This window comes from Anarhichas minor, unplaced genomic scaffold (genome assembly GCF_050575085.1).
Source record: "Anarhichas minor isolate MPS153535 unplaced genomic scaffold, ASM5057508v1 ptg000021l, whole genome shotgun sequence".
Taxonomy (NCBI): domain Eukaryota; kingdom Metazoa; phylum Chordata; class Actinopteri; order Perciformes; family Anarhichadidae; genus Anarhichas; species Anarhichas minor.
In genome coordinates this window covers 7,445,301-7,470,664 of record NW_027466467.1, presented here as the reverse complement: position 1 = coordinate 7,470,664, position 25,364 = coordinate 7,445,301, and the positions used below count along the sequence as shown (strand labels likewise).

Here is a 25,364-nt window from a genome sequence, read left to right as displayed (position 1 = left end):
TCAAAGCACAGCTTTTAGTTCACATCTCACACTCATCCACGAATGCTTTGTTGAAATATATACTTTGAAATGCGTAATCCCTCTTTGAAATCAACCATTACTTTTCATCAGTCCGCATTTTGTCCATTATCGGAAAACAAGAGTCCATTCGTGTCCAGATTTACCCTGGGTTTCCATGATTGTAGTCCATTGGTCTCAACAACCAGCATACTGTGTATGCTGTATGTGGGGCTCCATGTAGCCAAGTGTACGTAGTTTGTGATGAGTACATTTTGTCCCATTGGTTTGTGATGGATGGCCTGACAGTGGTCCTTTCTTTGATAATTCCCCCCATCGTACAGTAAATATGTGTGAGTCATCCATCCTTTCCACATGGAGAGTTTCAGGTTTCCTCGTGGCTCACTGTCTCTCTTGCTATCGTGTGACCTAAAAAAGAAACAATATCACAGATAAGACAAGAGGATCAGTGTCACAGAGACATGTAATTACACAGAGTTTTCCCGCTTCACTGTCGCTGAATGAATGTTCCCATTTGAAAGAGTCAATCAGAGGTCAGGGGAGAATATTCCAAATCAAACCATTTCCTCTCTATTCGGTTGAAAATGTTTGTTTGCAGTCTGGCCGGCTGACTGTTTGCAGGGACCAACAGTGTCTCGACTGCTAAAGCTGGATTTCACATGTCTCGGAGCTGTAATGGTTTTAGTGTGGAAAGGCATATAATTGGAGATGTGCTGTACAGAGGTTGTTTTCCCTCAACAAACCCTGTCCAATGTGCATTTATAAAAAGGAGATGTGCTCATATATTGCAAAAATCCTGTTTTAGTCCTGAGAACCCCTTAAACCACAAAGCCACAGATATGAAATGGGACTTGTGAGGATACAGTATGTTTCGGATATCTTTGCTGTTCCTTGTTTTACAGTGTTCTGGTTCCTCTGTCAGGCATCTTTCTACAGCACACCTACGCTGCGTGGGAGTTAAAGAGAAGGACAGATAGAGATCATCATGGTGAATGGGATGCTGAGAAGGTGAAAGGAGGTCATGGGTAGAAAGAGAGATGCAGGATAAAGAAGAGAGACTCAGAGGGGGCAGGAGAGCAGGGCCGTGCGTGTAGTTGCCAGGGAATCATTGTCTCATTGCAACCATCTTCAGTGACATCTGCCGCCAAGTCTCCAAGTAACTGCTCCCCGGTCCCAAAGCACCTTGCAAATGCACAATTAATGTCCACTGATGCAGTCAGCCATTGGCTCCTCATTCCTCTCTCAGCTGAGCGGCTAGTCAGAAAGGGTGGGAGACAAAACAAGGGAGAGAAGAAGAAGAAGAAGAAGAAGAAGAAGAAGAAGAAGAAGAAGAAGAGAGATGGCACCATGCAACAGAATGAGGATAATTGCACCTACCAGTCCCAGAGTTGGTGTTAGGCCCAGGGTCATTAATTCCACTGCCTGCGACTGAGCCCAGCAGTGCCTCTGTTCCTCAGTCTATCCCACTCACCAATTTAATTATGACTCTTAATTGTAAAGCCTCTGTGGAAGGCACCAGCCATAATGCATTCTAATGAATGCGACAGATGTTGTGCTGTTATGCCACCTCCCGAGCAATTACTCTTATGGCGCCTGCGCCCCTTCCCTCACAAATGTTTCTTTTTTTTAATATTTCACCTGTAAATAAACTGCACCTGCTCCATCCCACGACAAGCACTCTGGCACGTACATGCACACACCCCAGCAGTCAGTCCCGCAAATTAACTTTCACACTTCAACAGCTTACAAAGGGCCATGAAGGACTCTCATTTAAATCAATTTATCTCATCTGAATAGCGTCAGTTTACATGGCATCACACAGTGGTTGTCTGGGGTACAGAGTGTAAACAGGTCCTGTGTTTTCTCCATCAGTTTATTGTCACCCTCGCCAGAGGAGATACAGTTACAGCAGATTAGCAAATAAGGCTCACTGGGGGGCTTGCTTGTTGATTAGCTCAGTATCTGTTTTTTCGTCATTTTTTATTGATGTGTGAAATTAGTGCTTAAATTGGATTACACTCATTTGTGGGCATCTTGAAGATGATCTCTAATTTGCTTGGTAAGCACTTCTGAGTTCTTTCTTTTCCTATACAGTTAGATACAGAATTAAAAACACCAATAAGAGTCATCTAGTCTAAGGTTTGTTCACCAAACACTAATTGATGCGAGATGTTTCACAGGTAAAAAAATCTATTTGATTGAAGATCAAGGGTCAATTCTTGCTACATGAAATATTAGTCAAGATGGAAGATGCTCAGTCATATATTTATTAATTCTTTCTGAACATCATTATGTTTCTCAAGAAGCTTTTTGATGTGAACGCTTGATGTGAACACAGGTTATATGCTTTATTGTTGCTTACAAATTAGAAGTTGTCAAAGACTCTGAAGCGATTAGAGTCGGCTAGATAAACATGTAGGTGACACTGCGCTAGCACATAAAACAGAACGGGCAAAAATGAAAGGAAAGGAGCAGCATGTGTGAGATGACATGTGCATCAAATGCACATATAATGGATCAGTGTCAGAAATTACACAACTATACAAACCCACACAGTCATTCTTCTCACCTTGGTGGTTTTGACTTTGTTGCCAGTGCTGCAGGACCAGCCAGTCAGGTCAGGCAGGACCTTACACTCCTCTCCGTCCATGCACGGATGCATCTGGCACCACCACTTCTGGACTACGATGGAGGCTGGAGCAGTAAATGGAGGTTCAGATGCAAAGAAAGACAGCAGGTTACTGAATAGATCATATGATATGATGAAGAGCACTGCGTTAATGGCAAACAAAAGCAAGAATAAGGTGGTATTTACAACACAAACACACAAGCCATTACCTACACAATAACTCAGTAATACTGTACAGTAATGATTTAGTTGGTATCTACAGCCAACATGTACTGTTATTGTCCATAATAAGGGTAGAGCATACAGCATATTTTTACAATGTAAATGCCACGAGCGCTGTCCGTGGTGCTGATCCTACTGCTGGGACTGCAGCAGGATCAGCACCATGGATAGCACTTGTGACAAAACACTGTGGTTGTGTTCAAACCACCAGTATCTCTGAGCAGTCGTGCGCTTTATCATCTGTAATATGATTAGTGTGAGGAGCTAAACTGTATAGCAGTTACCTTTTTTTTCATTTTAATCAGATTAATGTAATCCCTCAACATGGGATCTTAAAGCCTGTGCGGAATGGGTGAGTCTGGCACCCGCAGGAGACAAAAATGAAAGAAGGTAGAAGAGGGGAAATATGATACATATGTCATACTAGGCTGCAATGACTAATACAAGTCCTTAAACTATCCTGGAGAAATCCAATCAGATGTGGCCAGTCTGTTGTGCTGCTGATGTTTTAACAGAGCATTCAGAGGTCTTTCAATACGATTCAAAGGTGAATTTCTCTGTATTTTGTCATTTGTGCAGATGTATAATCTATAATTTAAATGAAATGACTGCTTATTGCCGAACTTCCCTTTTGTTTCTAGCATAATCAGCTAAACACAAGGCACATTTAGACAATGAGCCAATATTCCAATTGTGTAATGCAGAGAGCAAGAACAGGATTATGATGAAGCAATGCTACCAATTATAAAACAGCCTTCTCTTGAGTGTTTGAAGCAAAAGAGACTAATGTTTGAGATCTATTGTATCATTTTTGCAGGCATAAAAGCCCTCTCGGAAACTCATCTCTCTTGCAAAATACAAAAAAAATATGGAAAGGACCTTCTAGAGTTTGATTCTTTCTTTTTATTGATTTAAAACAAATTTCCCTATTTCTATCTATTTTCTAAAATGAAGTGATGATTTGGTGTACATAATACAACACAGCTTCAGAGCGAGATCTACAGTTAATCCAGTGGTAAAACCCAAAGTTTTCTCATGTCTTCACAGCTGACACTCATATCTTCCAGATCATCTGACCCACTGTCTAGACAGAAGACAGCCCGACAGCTGAGAATAAGTCCCTCTCTCCTAACTCATCATCCATCCATCCTCCTGTCTCAAATGTGAATGCAGGGTGGGATAAAAGAGTGCACACGTTTCCCCAACTTCATTAAACTGGTGGATTGATATTGTGATCTCTAGTAACTATTGTTTCCGACAAAGGGAGAATTTGAGGTGATATTGGCAGGAAAATGGGCTTTCAATTGCATAACGCCAAAGAACATGGACAAATCCTCTCAAGCCTCAGGTAAGAAGAAAAACACTGTGACTGTGAGAAAGAGAGGGAGGAAGACAAGGCTAAAGAATAGGTGTTCACCAAGAAAACACATCTTTGTCTTGTGGAGATGAGCAGCGCGAGGAACTGCGAGAGGCGGAGAGTGAAGGGTGGAGGGGAAAAAGGCTGTTTGAGGACGACCATCACCGAGTTCAACAGAGAAAGGGGCCGATTAAACAAACAGAACAGAGGGAAGGAGAGTAACGAACTGAAGCAGAGTGGAAAATAGGCGGCACAAATGCAACAGCAGAGACAGGAAGACATGTAGGGAGAAGCAGGAAGTCAACACAAAAGAACTCACAGCTATCACGGGGCGTAATGTTGAACACACTCTTATGATGCATGAGCTCAGTGGCAGTAAACGGTTCTAAAAACCAATGGCTGTGTAATGCTCGTTAATGTGGCCATTATGGTGTTGACGACGGTGCTTTGCACTGCAAGAGCGTTAATGGGCATGGCCTGTGAGTGCTATTATGGAGTTAGCGTTCCCTGCAGCTTATCTCATGCTACACTGGGGGGGGGGGGGGGTGGGGGTGCTGGGCGAGCACGACACATAAGCACCTGCCTGTCAAGTCAGAAAATGAACATGTGCCGGTTCAAGGCCTGTGATGTCATGGATAGTTCAGATGTTTGGGCAGCACTCACAGACAGGTTCTCAACAGGTCAATGATAAAAAGATTACAGAGGTGCTTAGAGTGTGCTGTGGTTAATTCTGAGGATCATGTTTTTCTCTGAGTAGCTGTGCAGAGACTGGTGGTGGGGGCTAGTTGGATTCACCCCTGTGGTGCCTTCAAGGTTAGCTACTGTACAGATGGACTGCAAAAGTCTCTTTTTTTTGCACGATTGTTTCTGAGAGCAAAGCATTTGGTATCTTGAATTCTACTTTAAAGGAAAAGTTCAACATTTTGGAAAAAATACGCTTATTTGCTTCCTTGCCAACGTTAAGATGAGAAGATCAATTCCACTCTGTACGGTAAATATAAAGCTACCACCAGCAGCCGGTTGACAAAGGATAACAAAGTCCACCCACCAGCACCTCTAAAGCTCACCAATCAAGACGTTACATCTAGTTTGAATAATTCACACAAAAACGAAGTGTAAAATTGATATAACGTGGTTTACGGGGGGGGGGGGGGTAGTTATGTATGAAACCACAACGTCTCGTTGTCACACTTCAGTCTTTGTGCAAATGAAGAAACTAGACATAATGTGTTAAATGGTGCGGCTTAGAGGTGCAGTTAGGGGAGTTTTGTTACATTTGAACAAAGCAGTTTCCCAGTGCTTCCACTCTTTATGCTAATCTACGCTTGCTTTATATTTATTTTACAGTCATGACTGTTCTTAGATCTTCTTCTAATCCAACTCTCAAGAATATTAATTCATCAATTTACTGCTTCGTCTCACCAACACTGTCACGACTCATACGCACAAGTTGTTAATTATCCACAGTCACACTGGCCGACTCTTGAAGAGCAGATAAATACTTGAAAAGCATTATTAACTCAATTGCTTTAAAATGATTGTCATTGATGGCTTTACACTAAAATACTCAGCAAGTATGTGTGAAAATGAATCGTTGCTTTAAGTTCTCGAAAGAGGACGCATATTCTCCAGATAGAAATGTGTGTAACTACCTCACAGCCTATCTGCTCTAATTGCCTCATTCTCATTAAGAATCTACATTTAAATTCACAAAAGGTGCATATGCTAATTAAACAGGTTTACAGCTCAGGCATACATTTCATCACAGTTGCTATCGGCTCATTACAACGGAATCTGCTCTCAAAACGGCTCTCTTTTAAGTTCTCTCTCAAACTTTCAGAGCGGGATCATCTGAGAGCAAACCTCTAGACGGAGCTTTGCTTAAGGTGCAGGTGATTAGGCAACACCAGGGACTGAGGCTAATCTATTCCCCAGGTTCCCGCCTAGTCTCTGGGGTTCTCTAAATAAGGTTTCATGCTACGAGGATGCCGAGGGCTCTGCCTCTCCTCCTGCTGATCACGTCAATCTCCCGCAACATCCGATGAACGTCACTCATACCTTCTGACCGTCGTGGTTACAGCTTTTCATTTTCGTTGGCCGGGATGAGCATTCATCCAAACACAGCCTCTGTTGTTCATGTCTCCCTGCATGCCGCCTGAATTGTCATTGTAATGTTTGTGACATCAAGTGGACAAAGTTGAAATTGCAGGTCTCCGCAGCCACATGTTTAGTCTTCGACTTTGTCAAATATAAAACACATAAATGGCGTAATGTTAAGACCACTGTGACCAAAGATAAGCCTGCCTGCTAAACTATTGTGACACTTGTGTGTATGCAATGCCTTGTTACTTACCAATCAACACCTTGAGAATGCCTGAGGTGTCCCCCCCCCCCATGACAAAAACGTTAAACATGATAAATAACGTCTCTTTGGGTGGAAAAAAAAAGGTGCAAAACAAATCAATCCGTTATATCTAACACTTGTAACATTTCATCCGTGAATATGCATAGTCAACACACTAAGGCAAGAACTGTGGCATTAGATCAGCTCACTTACTCTGCCATCTCATGTGATGTAATTGATTACTCCACCAACTATGAGTTCATGTTCAAAGAGACCTTCTTCACCTGGAACCCCTTCATGTAAAGTCAGATGATGAAGAAGAATAGATTAGCCTAAGAAGAATACGAATTCACTGGCTACATATCCCATTGTTTGATGTAAGGCAGGCCATACTAATACAATAACTGCACTCAGGCTTGTGTCTTTTAGAGTGCCCATTAATACTTCACGAAGGCACCGAAGCCTGAACTCACTCTATGGAGCAACACAAGCTGCAACAGGGAGTTTACTTTTACTTTGCATGTGCGCACGTGCCTGTTGTGCACATATGGAACGCCTTTGTGTGTTTTGTGTGTGTACATGTATGTAGTCCCCACTGGGCAGTAAGTGGCAGGCGTAAAAGCACAATCACAAGCAGCCCCGTGCCCTTGCTCCCAGGTCATTACTATTTAAAGGGAATATGATGTACACACACACACACACAAGAAGTTGGGGATGGACCCGGAGGTATGGATACCCTCAGGCATTGTAACTGTTCCACTCAGTGATCCTGGAGTGAAAAAGCAGTTGGAGAGAGGCATCCATCTCTTTCTAAAATGATTTACTAACACACTGTATCTCTGTTGCTCACACAGCCATGCCAGCACACCCAGGTATGCATGACGAGAAAACACAAGCGGAAAAAAATGGTGTGGGAAAACTGTCAGAAAAGGATGCACAGGGAACAGTTACAGACCGCCCGAACAGACTGGCAAAATGACAAAGCGTGATATTATAGAGCAGATATTACAGTGAACAACAGCAGGTTGATGTGTGCTAAAGCACTAAACTAGATTTCTTTGCCAGTTATTGAAACCTAGTTTGTCTGTCGCAGAGCTCAGCACATGAGTAAATCCACTCATCCATTGTTTTTATCAGGTCGCTGTGCTCCATCTTTCTCCACCAACACATTTAAATGATTTAAAGTCCTCTTTCAACTGATGCTCAGAAAACTCTCAGACACACATAAATGCATGTTGTTCTTAGTCAAGGACTGTACGGTAGTTGACTTGAGTATATCAATTAAGTGCAACTTTCCTCTTTTACTCAACATTCGGAGCATATTATTGCAGTTACTACTTTGCAGACAAAAGTATAGCTGTTCATTTAATGTGACGCATTGTTAAAGGTTAAAGTACCAAGCAGTATATAAAGGGCTTCCATTTAGCCCCGCATGTATCAGCTACAACACTTACACGTAAATGCGTTGATAATAATAAGTAGCGTTACATGAGTAGCATTACATTTGAATGTAGGTCTCCTTATAGATCATTTTATACATTGTTGTACTGTTATTAATGACATTTAGTACAGAATATGAGTATTTCTTTCTCAGCCAGTGCACAATATTGTGCAGCAACTGAGCAAGGGGTAACAACCTGCATACTTTATATGAGGATAGTTTTCTTTTTGGACTTGGCACAGACTTACATTCATTCCCTAGATGTGCACACAAGCCCCAACCAACACAGTCCTAACCAGCAGTGTGAGCTTAACTCAATTTGGCAGAAACCCAATTGAGACAAAAACATTTTCTTTATCCTGAATGCTACTGCAGCAAAAAACAAAGACAAACAGTGGACACACATTTTGTCTGCACTCGGACAAGCTGTTTCTCCTAATGGGAAATCTATGAGACTTAGACACACAAGCGGACACAATGCCTTTCTCTTGTAGAATAGTCCTAAAATAGATCAACCTCTTCACATTTATCTATTATCAATTCTTCCTCTAAAAACTCATTACACTCCGATTAAGACTTTTCCAAATCACCTCACGATTGACAACACTAACTTTTCCCGCCTTCCACTGATTCTAATAGAAAATTTAAAATGTTGTTTATGGGCATGATTAAAAATCATGAGAAAAGAATATTGTGAGGAATAAAGTTCGCTTGAAAAAGTTAGTCTCACAGTAATGGGCCCCACCGTGAGGCAGCCAGTAATGGGACCTGCTGCCATTTACTCCTCTTTCAGCCGGCATCAATAATGTAACTCCATTTACACGGTAGCGTTTCTACAAAGGTGACTACTCAGAGAGGTTTGTCTCATTCCAACAGCGCTCAAGCCTACAAGGTGAGAGTAGCATGCGTGGACGTGTGTGTGTGTGTGTGTGTGTGTGTGTGTGTGTGTGTGTGTGTGTGTGTGTGTGTGCACAGTGTTGGATGAGGTGAGAATTTGTGTAACTGTGAACTCAGAGGTCAAGCATGACTCATGAGATAAGTGCTGCTGAGCACTGGATTTTGGAAGTGAGAGGCGGTGTGACTCGGAGGGGAGATCCAAATAGGAAATTAGAAAAACCTCACGACTAGTGTGATGGAAGAACGAAGCTGTTTTGCTTGTGAGATAATGTGAGGGGTGAAAGAAGGAAACGTGACTGAGACCATAAGAAATAGTCTATCGTTGAACGACTTTCATTAACACAGCAATAACGTAGTAATAAGTGTACTAGCTTCTCATCAGTGTCCTTCCATCCTCTTAGCAAACTATATCAAGTCTTTAAGCAAACAAAAGCAAAGCACCAAGGCAAAGCCTTTTCTGAGAGGTTAGCAAAGCTTCACATGATTCCTTATTTATCCCAAGTTTCATTACAGAGCCAATCATCTTTGCTATGGTTGCCCGATTTTATCATTATCAAGCAATTGTTCTCATCTAGGAACTCATCAACGAGGTTAAACAACAAATCTACTTCTTTATCGGGTGAGAATAGTGCTGAAATGATCTAGCAGCTATAGACTTAGGTTTGTGACCGAGTCATTTGAATGGGAAAAGCACCGTCTACTGGCCACAGGCAAGAATGGCAACACACTGGATGGGGGCGGCTATGTGGATAGTTGTGAGTAAATATGGAAGTTGCTTGGACACTTAGAGGACATGCCTGCATCACAGGACGTCAGAAGTGATTCACACTGAAATTTAAACACGTGCTAGTTTCATTTGAAAGGAATTAAATGACTCACTAGTACAACTAAGAAGCAAAAGTGGCCATTTAGAATGAAAATGAAAAACAAGAATGAATGAAAATGAATCAGCCCAATTGTTGTGCTTTGGGTCCCGGAGACCCAGGCCCTTGTTAACAACAGAAAAACATATTTAATATTGTTTTATCAGCTTGATACTTCCTGACTTTAACTTAATTTATGAGAATTTCTTATAAACATGATTTATAATTAATGACATGATAGATTACCCTTGTTTGGGGACCCGAGCTGTAAGAAAATAGTTTTTTACATTATCTATATCTGCGATCGGCGTTGACAGTACTTTTTATTCAGCACTACTTCTCCCAAATCCCAAATAAGTCTATTTGGATTTCTATTAGAGTTTTATAACAGTTAGTGCATAAGAGGTCTAACAGGGAGTTAAACCTCAAATGTAGATATCATAATTTAAATGTGTAATTACAATACGTTATGGCTGTTTTGTCACCTTTAATAAACATGTAGGCCCAGGTTGTGGTTAAGAGAAATGTTACCACTAAATACTTCTCAACATATTGGGTTTAATGAGGCCAGAAGAAAAAAAACAAAGAATTAATGCAAAACAATCTCGCAGTAATTATTATTTTACAGCAGGAGGGTCTGTGGGACCGCAAACAATGATGGAACACCGCTTTCAACAAAACAAAACAGGTAAATCATTACCCAAACAATTTCTCAAATAAAATAACCCTTTTGTGATTATTTATCAAGCTATATAAATGTAGTTTCTTCTCATTACCGTGCTATATTGAATCTGCCAATAGAAGTGAACAAACTGAAGCTGGGGCAGGGTGAATGAGTTTTTTTGTTTAGTTTTGTTGTTCCGTCTTGATAATTACCATATCATTCATCTACAGCATTAGCATGATATTGTGCTGAAACTGTATTTTAATCAAAAATAAACTAACCAAAAACTGCAATTCTGATCAAGTCCGAGAACAAGCATCACTTCATCTCTGTCCACACAACTCATCCAAGTCTCTATTTGTATTGGTTTGTCAGTCATTCAGCTCTGTGCGAGTGTGGATTCAGTGTCCACCCCCCGGCTGACCTTAACAGTTTGAATAACCCCGGTGCTTCGGAGATGCACTGGCTCTCCTCACGTATGAGACAACTATGTATTTTGCTCTGGTAGGGGGCTAATACAGCGTGATAGGATCGGGTTGGCCGACACTGTGTGTGTGTTCGTGATCTCAGCGGAGCGTCTGCGGATGATAGGGGTCACTGACACTGCTTGTTTCTTGCTGGGCAGGAGCTCGCGGAGCGGACAGATGGGTGGAACAAAGGTCTATGAAAACGACCCGCAGCTTCCCTCTGTCTATCATCACTACAAACACACACACACACACATAACTGACACAAACACACTAATACATATGCTTATTGTGTATGTGTGAGCAGAATTCCTTGGATGATGTATTTCCTCAAAAAAGACATGTGCTTTTTAATTATTGACTCAACATCGTAAACAACATACTTTTTCTTTTCATTTGACCCATATAACATTGCTCCCGCCCAGGCTTGGGTTATCATTATATTATTCTTTATTTGGATCCCATTAGTCTCCACAAAGCAGGCATCTGGTCTTCCTGTGCTCAATGTCTTGTTATGTCTTGACGTATAAAAGAGATCAGAAGAAAATACTGTCTCCCCATCTGTCGTGTACTCAAGTGGCCCGTCTAGATATGAAATGGAACGCTGTCCCAAATAAAATCAGAGCTTTTAAACTGCAGTTTAAATTTCCAGTCATGAGGCCGAGGCAGCCTTGGTCGACAGCTGTCGTATATTTGCTTCTCCTTTCATACAGCATGGGGGAATAAGGAGGCAAGGAGACACTGGTGGCTGTGCAGAATTACCTGCATTAGTGACTTTAACCTTTGATGTTACATGATCTCCTTGGGACATGATAAACCACTAACTGTTGGACCAGGAGGGAAGTGATATACAATTTTACATCATCCACTGTAAAACATGCCTATTTAACTCCTTTTAAAAAGTGCATATTTGTATCAGAATGGTGGATATGTATTCATTGTCTCAATTTCAAACCGCTGATTTTCTTCGCCCTCAGTGTTTAGACAATATTTTGTTGTTTCTTCCTTCTGATATTTGTTCATCTTCTCCCTGTCTCACCCCGTGTGGGCTTCTTTACTGTGTGGCTTTGCTAAGAAGGACAGAAAGGTGTAATTTTTCCATCAGCGTTTCATGTTTTCGACCACCTTTAAAAGGTTTAGCTCTGTTTGTGCAAGAAGAAGAGCAGTGTCCTGTTTTGTGCCATAAGAAAATCAATTTCCACACAGGAATCTAACCTGGCAGCAATTCAAAATAAAGTGCAGCCTATTAATCTTTCCTGCAGTGGACTCACTTATTTATGTCGTACTGAATCGGGTAATGATTTGTTTCAGGTGAGATGATTCATGTAGCAAATTTAATGATGCAAGATGATGAAAAACAAAAATTAGCCTTTTTGACCCGGTGAGATTCGGCAGTGCGTCGATCATTACAAAAAGATGTGGTGCAGCAATGTCCAAACATACAAAAACCTAATTCAGAATTCTAGTCATGATCAATTGGATACCAAACATTTCCAGCGGAATTATCCAGCTAGAGAATTGTGGGGGAAATGTGCATAGAATGATGCACTAGACATCTCGATCATTTCTCTTTGATTTAATGCATTTAATCTAGAAAAACACAGTGTTTGGGTTTGAATATGTGCTGACTGTATTGCTTTAATGAAGGGTTGGAACAGAATACACGGTATGTTTTCATACAGTGTGGAGCTTTAATATTGCTACTTAAGGGTACATTTAATGAATAACTAAGGGTTCAAGCGCTGCAGTTTTTGTATTTGGTGCATCTGCAGCTGACCAACCAGACTTACAGTAGACTGTTGGCTGATAGAGTCATTGTAGGTGATTTGTCGAAGGGAAAGGTTCTCCTTCAAAATACCATAGTGCTGGTTTTCATAATACTTTCAAAATATGTTGACAACTTCTGAGAATTATTTTTCTCACTCACACACACATATAAACAAATTGATATGAGGAACGCGCATGTTGGCACCCGATACTGTTGATGTCTTATTGTGTGGATACATTTGCACCTTTGGGAGATGTCTGGATTGTGGGGCTGCTATTACAGTGCATCACTGGAATATATACAGTATGAATTTTTATTTTTTTTTTACCTTCCACACAGGAGGGTCTGGTTCTGGTGGTGCCAGCGACCTGCCCAGGGAAACAGGAACACTTGACGGTTTGAGAGCGCTCCTCAATCTTATTCTTATTACAGCAGCGATGGATGGCCACCACCTCACATGTCCCCTGCTTCACCTGGTATGAGACTGAGAGAGAGAAAGAGAGAGAGAAAGAGAGAGATAGAAAAAGATGTGGTGAGGGGGATTATTTGCTAGAAATTCATAGACTTTAAAGATGGCTTATTGGTGTTTTGACGGTTTGTTGCAGCAAAAGAATTGGCATTAAATTCAAATAAATGTGTGCTGCAAATAACAATCAAATATACACCACAGCAGTTTATCTGAGGATTAAACAAATGTGATGAATTATTTACTTTTGTATAAACTCCTCAATGTATTCCAGTCTCATACTCTTTGATTCATAAGTAAATACTCTTTAGTGATGATTTGCTTTTATTCTCAGCACAGTGCCCTCATTAACTCATACACAGATGTTGTCCTTTTGTGCAGGGGGAAAGAAACGTTAAGAAAATAATAGTTTCTTTTGACTCCTTTCAGACATGATAAACCACTTGATCTCAGCAAAGAACAGACATGCACATATTATGAGCTATGTGGTAGCTTTTTGGCATTTAGCCATCACTGCGTATGTTTATGTATGGGCTTGTATGTACATATACAGTATGTCTGTCTGTGTGTGTGTGTGTGTGTGTGTGTGTGTGTGTGTGTGTGTGTGTGTGTGTGTGTGTGTGTGTATTGCACGTGTGCATCTGCTTCACACATCTCTATATGTTATGTTTCTGTACGTGTGTGTGTGAGTTTTATTTTCTGCATTTGTGTGTCTGTGTGTGTGATCCTCGAAGCCATCATTTATATGAGGATAATTGCTTTTCACCTGACACCGCCAACACACAAACAGCGTCTAATCTCCCATGATTATCTCCACACTTCCCTGGGGACCCTGGTCTGGTTCGTTATAATATTCTCTTGACAGTAATGGGACAGAAGTGCACGCTTAACTTAAAGTAAATTTTTACCCAAAGCTGTCTGTCCAGAAAGAAAACTAATGTGTAATTTGTAACATTGTAACATTTGTAATGTTCCTGAAATGATATGCTTTCTTACAGGGACAGTCGTGTGTGTAGCAGTTTATGTTTTATCATCGATACATCTGCCACATGTATGTCTGTTGACATTCAGTACAACATGTTAAGGATGCTAGGAGCATAATGTGTGAATAGGCTTATGTTCATGTTTAGAAGTGTCCACTTCATAAGGTTTATGCTAATGTTACATTTCCCTAAGCACATTAAACACATAAATCTCATAGGAAGAGGGCTTTGTGGCCTCCTGAAGGAAAACGTGCCGACCACAAATGTTGGGGGAAATATTTACTAAATCTAATCTTTGCTTATGGCTTCTGAACAGATTCCAGCTGCCTTATCTTCCCTCTCAACGCTTGTTGTGCACTCCTGAGAGTCTCTGGTACCGTTTCCCGAGCACAGCAAACCCTGCTGGCGACATTACTACCTATAAGCCTCTTTACAGCTCTGGAAAAACCTTGGTTATACTGTACCATAAGCCCAGATTTCATTTATGTACGTGACTTTACCCAGACTCCCAAACTTTTCATGCTCAGCTGAATGAGCTTTGCAGGCAGACCAACACAGCGCACACGCAGCGCACGCACACACTCTGTCGAGGGTTCCATTTCTGCAGGCCATGGCCCCTCTCATCCTTTCTGATTTAAAGTTTGTTTGTTCTCTTCTCCAGAGAGCCCCATCAATGATCCCAGGCTCTCTGAGGGCGCCCCTCCGCTATCATCCCTCCACTTTCATTTCCCTCACTCCTCTGTCTCAGGCTCTCCTGAGGCTGGAGCAGCTGCCGGATTACCACCGCGCACACACAAATATATAGCCTGCTGATCAAAACCTAGACTTTAATAAAATTGAACCAAACTCAATGGGACAAGAACTATCAGCGTTGTGGTAATTATAACCGTAATGATCACAATTAGAGCACAGAGTAACAATAACAATTTTTTAAAAAGAACGTCAAATTTAAACACTCCGACTCGTGCCCTCATTATTATTTATCTGTATTGAAAATCACTGTTAGTGCAGAGCGGTGACTGGGTAAGACTGGCCCTTTGTCTGCCCCCATCTCACAAATAGGCAGCTTGTTAGTGAGAAAGAAGGAGAGAAAGGAAGAGGAGGAGGAGAGGTAGTGTCGCAGGCAGCAGAGAGAAGAAAGAGCGGCTCGCCTCCGACAGCATAATGAGGTCAGAGGGTTCGCAGGTCTCCTCTCTTTATTGCTTACATCAAACCTGGGCCGGGCCTGTTTGTATTTTAAAACTGTAAAGCTGTGAAGATGTGTGTGAGCAGTGGAAGATAAACCCATCTGAACTTCATTTATGTTCCTATTTTGTGTCTGGCCAGCTTCATATGCTAATTTAACTTACTAAAAACTTACTAATTTATGGTTTAAATTCAACCAGGTGTAACGTATAAGAGGTGACCAGGTTGGAGGGCCTCCGTTGGGTTTTTCCTGTGGTTTACAGTCGCAGATTAATGAAAAATAGAGAGCTGAAGGTGCTTTTCAAGCAAATGTTCAAAAAGCCTTTCTTTCATGGCCATTTTAAAAGGACACTCAAAACTACTTCAGTGTGTTTCAGATGTGGCCCATGTGGCCTTAATCAGGGAGCAACACAACACTGCATGCAGGCACACATTCTTTGATGATCCGTTGCTTTAAAGAAATACCATTAATTGAAATAAAATCATGAGTAAAATATGACACGGATGTGGCTTTTTGCATTTGACCAAATATTTCTGAAACGTCATCCCATCACTTCACACATGATGGACGATGAATACATTAGTCAGACAATCTAGTGAAGGAATTAACCTCAGTAGTCTAAATGTTATGAGTGTGGGCTTGTTTCGAAGCAGAAATGTAAATCTTTGAAGGAGCAACATTGCTATAAATTACACACTTGAGCATCCACGATATGCAACCGATCCATAGAGGTTAGAGCCGTACAGAGTTTGCAGCCAAAATCTATGCAATGTGGGAGAAATGAACTCAAGACCACTCATTCCTGAAGGCACATTCTCACAATGTTCCGAAGATACATTTTTAAGGATACTTACAGGTATGTAGTTTTTCTAAAAATACTTACCATTTCCTTATTTACCACCTAAAAATGCTGTTCTAGAAATGGGAAAGGGAGTGTGTCAAAAATCTATAAAACAATACAGGACGTCAACTCCCCCTCATTCTGTCAAACTGGCATGGGAGGAGGACTTGAATTATACACTCGGATGAGAGTCTGAAGTTTAAAAAGTTGACATACCACCCCTTTTTGCATAAGACATGGTCTCATCCAATTCATAGTACTACATCGATTGCTTTTCCCCCAAGGTATTGGCCATAATAAACCCTGGCAGTAACTGGTAAATAACATGTGCAATTGACTAGATTTTAGTGCACAATAAACATATTTCCATGTATTGTTTGTGGTGTATTATTATGCACAGATGTGGCTGGAGCATTTCATATTCAATTCAACAAAGACTATAGGAGCCTAAAGCCACGGCAGCAGGTCTGTGCGTAGGCACAGCATGCCAACGCTGACAATGCTAACATGCTGATGTTGAGCTGGACCAAAGTGGTGGGTCAACAGACAGACAGACAGAAAGATCGGTGTTGCTATTCCTCACACTGCTACCGTGGCCAAAAATGGAAGTTGTCAAAATTGTTTTCAAAATGAATGTACAAATTAGATTTTCATGTTTTACTTAGAACAAACTGTCCATGTTTCAGTGCAGCCATCCTAACCTGTAAAAAAGCAAAATCATACAACAAAAAAGAAATGTCTCTGAGAAGTGATTTTTCAGAAGATGCTCCAGGAGTGAACAGCATAAAGTTGGACCAAGATTTGAAATAGTCGTACAAAACCAGGACAAGTCCCAAACATCAGAAAAGTGGTCTAGAGTGCAGACTGAAATACTGCAGCTTTACTGTGAGCACTCTCAGTCTGCACTCTGTTCAGAGAACGCTGCAGCCTCTCACAACTCATCTGCTTAAGATTCATGTGTTGAACAGTCAGCCTCCAGCTATATGCACACAATAACAGTGTATCTAATGTCTCAATGTTGCCTTTAAACCATTCTGTTATGGCCATCTCAACGTAATGGAGCCCAGCACACACTGAGATGAAAAGACTTCTCAAGCATGGCTAAATGCTTTTATTCCCGCAGCAGGCAAAGGGGGGGGGGGGGGGGGGGGGGGCAAGGTGGCGGGGGGTGGCAACAGAAGCCGGGCAGCCAACAAACCAAGCTACCTTGAACTGATGGGTTAGCCAGGCGATTGATGTATTCTGACAGACACAGGCAAGCAGGAGCATCGTGCAATTTATCAAAAAGCTGTGTCTTTCCCCGTTCAATACCCGACAAGAATGTCCACGGCTGTGAAAGGCCAGATACCTAGAAAATCTGTCGGAGGCGGCAAAGTCAATGTGAAGGGGACATACTGTACGTCTCTGTAGGAACTTACAGGTGGGTCTCAAGAGAGCAAGATTACAGAGATCAGCTGTGTGGAACAGAGTTGGAAACCGTACTTGCTGAAACTCCTTTTTTTTTTGTTTGAAATTCCAACCTTTCTTACTTTCTTTCTCCATTTGCCCTCTTTGACCTCCACTTTCCTAACTTGCTCCATCTCCTCCTCACCCTGGTCCTATACGCAGCCCATCAATCCTCCTGACATTATCAGTGTTTAACAGGCCCACGGGCTTCATGCTAATTATCACAACAGGTCGCTGGTACGGCTGAGTACTCCTGCGCAACAAATCTATCCCCAATAAAACCTGCTCACTAAGGAGACATCTTATATGACAGACAGACTGGTGTACAGAATGCTCAAAAATCCACCTGCATGGACGCACATTAAAGCTTGCTGATATTCAAAAAGCACATGAGTGTGACAGTATGCCTTTTCATGCAGAAAGAGACAGGCATGTTGTTCCTCACATGAGCCAAGGAGGGCCCAATAACACTTGAAGAAATGTGTCTTTATGGGAATTTACGATATCATTTGTGATCAACGGTACGTTGAAACAAGGATGAGCAATTGATTCTAGAAGCTGAAAAATTGTTTGGTTCGCTACGCACTAGTTCTGCAAGCTAGTGACTGAACGGCTGGTCTCAGATTATCAAATTTCAGGCATTCAAACAAGAAAACAAAAAGGGCATATGAGAACATTTCATTGTCAAAATACAGGAGAATATTGCGCAGAGCTGTAAGAGTAAAATAAATCCATTTAAGTCTGATGTTTATTCAAGAAACGGCACACAGGGTTGGAGTACATAATTGTTTGTGTTGCGCTACATTCACAGCTCCTGGAAGGCAATTTACTGTGTGACCTGCTGATGTGTAACAGTTATGAAATACAATAAAATAATATATGAATAGCAATAGAGATCTCATTGTGTGCTAAAGTATTTGGTACTGCATGTTTGGCAGTATGTTTCATATTATTCTACACAGCCTTGCACTATTTGTGAGAGGTACAAGTGTGAAAATGAGTTGATGATTTTGATGTGCTGAATGTTTCAGTGCTATAATAAGTAAGATAAGCTATATCCTGTGAGATTGTTTTTATTTATATATGTTTTTAAGATGGATCTGATACTTGGCTCATTTTGTATATTTTATTCCCATGAGAGTGCTGCCAGAACATAAAAAAAGAAAGCAGATGCTATTCTTTCCACGTCTATTTAAAGTGACAGCTGTCAGTCATATCATGTCTGCTTCGTTAGTTGCCATTCATTCCATCTGGTCCCATTATAGATTTGTTTTTCAGGTGAGTTTCTGTAAAATGACAGAGCTCTGAGAATGACATTGGACCAATGAGACTGAGATTAAGGAAAAAAATACATATTTACAGAGGAGGATTGTTTGACCTCTAGAGCCACCATGTGGCAGTAAATGGTACATCTCCAGAAACAAATGCCTCACTGACCTGCCAACACACCAGCAGTACAAATACAAACACAGAAAACATATCTAGCAGTCATAATGAACTGCCAATTATTTCTCCGCCTCAAACCGTGTGTGTGTGTGTGTGTGTGTGTGTGTGTGTGTGTGTGTGTGTGTGTGTGTGTGTGTGTGTGTGTGTGCTATGTTGGTATTCACAAGTCCTTAACTTCCACCAATTAGAGTAAAACCCTCGAATAAAAAGCACCAGACGATTTGGGAGCGAGTCATTTTGTTTCACAGCGAGAGTGAAATAAGAAAGGGGCAGAGCCCATGCTGACCTTCACGATACACAGGGCCAGCAATTAGTAGTGTCCCTGCCGTAAGCAGGCTGCCTCCTCTCCGTCAAAAGGAAACTAATACCATCACTCACTGCACAGACTGGATGCTGGTAGCATTTCTGTGGCACATAAAGGTCACCTTTCAGAGCACCAGCAGTGAGACTGTAGAGACCAAGAGATAATTAAGGAAATTGTCATAATTAAATGCGAATGGGAGGAGGTGACTTGGGAGTCGAAGTCGAAGCGCAAGATGCTGTGACTCAGCACAACTGTCCCTGCAGCCAGCCCCGATAAAATATTAATAAGACCGTGTTGGTCATTTTTTGGTTGGGTGGCGGTGTGTCTCTATGATTTATGGAAATTAAGGACAGAGAATAGATTTAGCTTGTGGGATTAAATTAAATCAACTGTGGTTTCTATCTTTTTTTTTCATGGATTTCTCAGGGAATAAGTAAAGTCGTGCTTTGGTTAACGGTGGCCCTGCAGAGCTATGCATATTAATGTCGGCACTGGCAATTTGGAGCCTGAGGATTAGAAGTCACGGGCCTACATGGCCTCTCCTACACGAGACACACACCCTATTTTATAGCAACCCTAAATCACTAAGAATTAAGCCGCTTGAGAACAATACCATCAGCCCTGAACTGCTGGTCGTCTGCAACCGCTCTGCAGAGATCAGATCACACTCACTCTGATCTATTTGTGTTGACAGCTCCTGACAGCTTAAGTGCCATTTGTATCTGGAAGGGCTCGATCATTCAAACAGGGGTGTGTTTGCATCCAAGCCCAAAACGAGGTCTCGTCTAGATTACATTATGTCACACTGAGGGACGGAGCAGATTGTTCCCCGCTCAGCCCCCTCCTCCAGGATCGGGATGACTCAGTCAGCATCGGGCTCGGGGAACATGTGTTGTACCTTTGCAGTGACAGTGTAATTAACCTATTGTGGTGTTGGAAGGGGGGTTCAGAGTAAGACCTGGTGTACCTGTCGGTCCCCGATGGTTACGGCTGCCAGCGGACACCGGGTCAACGCAGAGCATCACCAAGGCAACGAGGAAGGCCACCTGCACAGGCCAAGCTGACCTCCCCAACAGTTTCATCCTGAGAGAGGGAAAGAGGAGAGAGAGGGCCAAAGAGGAAGCCAAGGGGGGGAGAGGAGGAGGAAGAGGGCATGAGAAGAGGTCAGATCCCCCCCCCCCCCCCCCCCCACACACACACACACACCTAAAAAAAAAAAAAAAGACAGGATGCAGAAGAGCACAGCAAACAAAACATATTGCTTTTCAAACAACCAGAAACAATGTAAAAGTCGAGCAGGCAAAGGTCAAAGGAAAAAATGACAACCTGGAGAACAGAATTGACTTGAGTATTTTTCCAGCCAGCACAGACACACATTATGTGGGTAGAGCTAACTCACCCGCGGCACCACGGCAGTATGCTACCAGCATCCTTTTATGCCTATTAGTATCACATTAGGATTAACTCCTCCAATTTCCCTCTGGCAGCAGACAATTACAAAGAAGTCGACTTTATGAGTCATGACGGGTCACAAAGAAACATGAGGCTCAGCTCAGAAACGATCATTTGTGGGTTAGGGCTGCGACTAATCAATATTTTCATCATTGATCATTCTGTTAAGTATTTTCTTAATTCGTTTGCATATAAAATGTCAAAAAATTGTGAAAATCACATGACTTTCCCCAAAGTCGTCCGTAAATTGCTTTGTTCGACCTACCTTCAAAAACTAAATGATACTCTGTTACCTTTTATGATATCAGCTGGAACGAGTGAACAGTTACATATAACTGAAACGATCAATTATCAAATAGCTGCTAATACATTTTCTGTTGATCAACTAATTGTTTCAGCTCTATTGCGTTTTGGAAGTTGTAATCAATCATTTAAGTTATTTTTCAAGCAGAATTGCTGGTTCTGGGTCCTAAAATGTGAATATTTATATTTATTTATATCCATACAGATTCTCTATATTTAGGTTTTTAAACTGTTGGTTGGACAAAACAAGCAATTTGAAGATGTCAACTTGACTTTTGGGAACTTGAGGCGAGCATTTTTTTTAAATAATTTTCTGACATTTCATAAACGAAACAATGAACAGTTTCAGAAAAAGAAAGACTTAAAATAACAAGTTGCAGCAGTAGATGTTTGTTCTTGTGTGCATCTGCGCAGGATGCCGTCTCACCTGTTGGTTGTCTCTGTCTTCTCTGATCTGTCTTCCACTCAGTAGATCCTCTATGGACAGGGTGCACAGGCCATGGCTGCATTCACTCGCACCTTAGCCCCCCTCCTCCTCTTCCTCCTGCTTCTCCTCTTCTTCACCTCAAACAGAAGAAGCCCCTGGAGAGAGGAGGTACAAAGACACTCGGTCAGAGAGGCCAGTCTGCCCTGGGGTTCCTCAGTGGCCTCCAATGGCCTTGTATGAAGGTCTATACACACACACACACACACACACACACACACACACACACACACACACACACACACACGCACACACACACAGGGTAGAGATGTGAAGGCCTAGATTCTGTTAGATCCATTGTTTACAATAGCTTCACCTACCCTCAGGCTGAATGTGATCCCCACTCTAGATCACTCGCACTCATACACACACTCCCTCGTTCTCTGTCATGAGCACACACACACGGATGGACACACTAAAACAATGTTTATAACACAATAAAACTTAAATTGATTCCAAAATGGGTGTACATGAGGGAAAAACTTGCAGAAAAGCTTCATAGTTGAAACCTTAACTGGCAGCAAATCAGATGATTAAACAAGCCGTATACACAAGTGGATGTTCTACACACACACACACACGCACACACACACACACACACACACACACACACACACACACACACACACACACACACACACACACACACACAGAGTGAGTACATTTGCACAGTGTTTGCCAGGTAAATTAAAACAGTGTCGGAGGACAGCAGGAGAGACTCTCCCTAATTACAGCTGAGTGACAGCTTCTGATGCGTGTGCACTTCTTCTCACTCTCTTTCATGCACACACACACACACACACACACACACACATACAGAGTAAATTACCATGCCACCGCCGAGTATGTCAACCTCTCTTTACAAAAGGACTAACTCCGCAAACTAAATGAAAGACAACAGATTCACATTAATAACAAAATGTTCTCTTGGAACCTTCATTATTCATCATGACTCATTGATATGTAGCTCAGTCCGCTGCAATGCTCAGAAACGTCCTGGGAATGTGTCAGCTTCATCCAAGCCTGATACCTCCGCTGAGCCATCAGTGTAGTGCCACTGCCCCCTGGTGGGCAAAAAACTAACAGCAACTGCCACGAAAGAGTCAAAGATCGAGATGAGAAACATCAGGAACAAGCAAACCTTTCTACATAAGTGAGAACCTAGCAGGGCAATGTAGGTGAGATTAAGTTAATGAGTATTGTTTGTGTCTATTAAGAAAGATAAGTAACCTTTTAAAAACTACATCAAGGAGTGACACAGGTCAGAGACAAAGAAATAGGATCTTGAGAAGGTGAGATAATGAGAGGGCAGAAAATAAAGAGTGGACGAAAGGAAAGACTGGAAAATAAATAAGCAAGAATTTTAGGAGCAGTGGGGAAATTAAAAAATAACTGTTTAAACATATGCATCATATATTATGTTGTGTTGCACAGACACACAGCAAAAAGTAAAGGGATGTGTTTGTTTGTGTATTCTGAGTGTATTCTTGTGTTATGGAATCCTGCAGAGGAAGGAATAATATTTGTATAATTTGTGCATATAGAATGCATATGCATAATGTATACCCGTGCGTGTGTGTGTGTGTGTGTGTGTGTGTGTGTGTGTGTGTGTGTGTGTTCCAGTACAGTATGTGAAAGTATGCAAGGTGCATGTGCTGTGTGTGCAGTATGATTAGGCATGCTGCATGGCATCACTGTAGCGAATTTCTTATTCTCTTTTTAAAGGATGGACCATGGCACGCATTTTTATCAGCTTTGTTCTGTGATGCACTCATTAAAAGAGCACAATAGTGCATGTGTGTGTGTGTCTGCGTGTGTGTATGTGCGGTCTCCAGATGCAGCTCAGTCTTGTCGGGACTTGAGGGACAAAACGTCTCATCAGTCACAGCGGCGCTGTCACCTCTACTGGGTCTCACACATACAAACATAGTGATAAATAGGTTTAAAAAGACAAACAACAACAAAACAATCATGCCGATGCACATGAATATCAAACACAATCTCACACAAAACATTCATGTTACCAAGAAGTGTCCCTGGGAGCATTCTGTTGAAGGAAGCAGAGGTGTGTGTGTGTGTGGGGGGGGCTCAGCTGGTCATCACTGCTGTGAGGAGTCGTTGGATTTGGCAGCAGTAGGGACAGGCGCACACACACACGCACAAACATTAACAAACAGATCACAGACATGCTCAAGATTATCTGAGAACATCAAGTCCCGCTCTTTCTAAAATGATCCCTCCTGCTATATAACCCAGTCGCCACCTCATCTCTCTCTCTCTCTCCCTCTCTCCCTCTCTCTCTCTCTCTCTCTCTCTCTCTCTCCCTCTCTCTCTCTCTCTCTCTCTCTCTCTCTCTCTCTCTCTCTCTCTCTCTGTGGGCTGAAGGGCTGATTTGTGTCATTCCTTGGAGTAATCACACAGGAGTGACACGGGCGCTCATTGACATGCAATGAGACAATCCCACCTCGGCCACAAATATATCCGTGTGCCCTGCATCCAAACAGCATCATCTGCCAGCACTCTCCGAGTGCACATGCACGGTCACAAACATGCGCGCACAAAACGTGAATTCGCAAAATGATACTTGTTCATAAAAGCTCTGTGACCTTATCCGTCACATCGGGAAACATGTGTATGCTCTGCATCAAAAATAAAACGGTGAGACACTTTCTGCATGACGGGGGACGTTACGACTCTGCTGTTTGTCAGAGTACATCATTTGTCAGGACGGTACAGGAAGTTCAGTTCAATAGGACTGAGCTTCTGCGAAGAATAGAAACAGCAATATTACTTGATAACCTCTGTGCCACCTGTTTAGCGTGTAGCAGCGTCCGTCTTCGGGCTTTTGTTAATATCCCTGGTTTATCTTTCTTAAATCGATACCTTATCTCTAATTGGAATAATTGCATTTCCTTAAGTGCTGTTTATCAGACTTTGTTATTGAAATAAATAACAGGAATGATAAATGTATTATGTTTCAGATGGTCTCGTCATCAATCTACGATTGATTTAGCCTCACTAGCCACCTCAGGATGATGATGTTGGTCATTGGGTCGATCCATTTAACACTTTGGGCCAGAACAAGGTTTCTCAACAACTACTCGCCAAATCAACATATGTCTTAGGGTCAACGAGGACTTTGGTGACCTTTGATATTTTGTCTACTCGAGGTTGAAAAGAAAAAAAAGGAAGACTACTGCCTGAAAATGTATGAAACTTTGGGTGATACTGTACCCGACAAAAAACGTTTTGGTGACTGTTTTACATTTCTAATGACTCTGTTGTCCTCTTCCTCTTGTGCCTCATTATTATACTGTCTGTCACTGTGGGATGTAATCGACACCGTAGTGCTTTAGTCTTGGTTATTTATTTAGTCTCTCTCACACTCTCATTTTGTGAATGAGCTTTCAAGTACTGATATATTGGCTGGTTTATTCAATGAACCAATGGGGGCCTGCTGGGTCATGTTCTGAGGGAGACTTCCAAGAAAAACGTCTGAAAACCGGCAATTTAATTTCCTTTGTAAATTGAATGTATTTTTAGCAATTCAGTTCAGTAATACTTTACATTACCTGGAATGTATTCTACTACCACAAGATAGATAACAGCAGTTAACTCTGACAAAATCAGTTAGTCTGTGTTTTGCGCAACGTTTGATGTGCCATGACGCTGTAAATGCTGATTTGGAGGCATTTTTGTACACAGACAAGATTAGTTTTAAGTGCTAAATATTACATAACTATTTGCATTAAATACAAAATGAAATAAAGCTAAATAAATGTA

At 41.7% G+C, this 25,364-nt stretch overlaps 1 protein-coding gene across 1 annotated transcript; it reads right to left on the bottom strand.

Moving 5' to 3' along the window:
• Positions 1-2,411: 2,411 nt before the first annotated feature.
• On the bottom strand, positions 2,412-20,914 carry tafa4b (TAFA chemokine like family member 4b). Its single transcript, XM_076096047.1, is given in 4 exon segments — positions 2,412-2,467; positions 2,470-2,712; positions 12,999-13,154; positions 20,310-20,914. Coding segments are annotated over 4 exon segments (570 nt in total). The 5' UTR covers positions 20,425-20,914.
• Between the last annotated feature and the right edge of the window lie 4,450 nt (positions 20,915-25,364).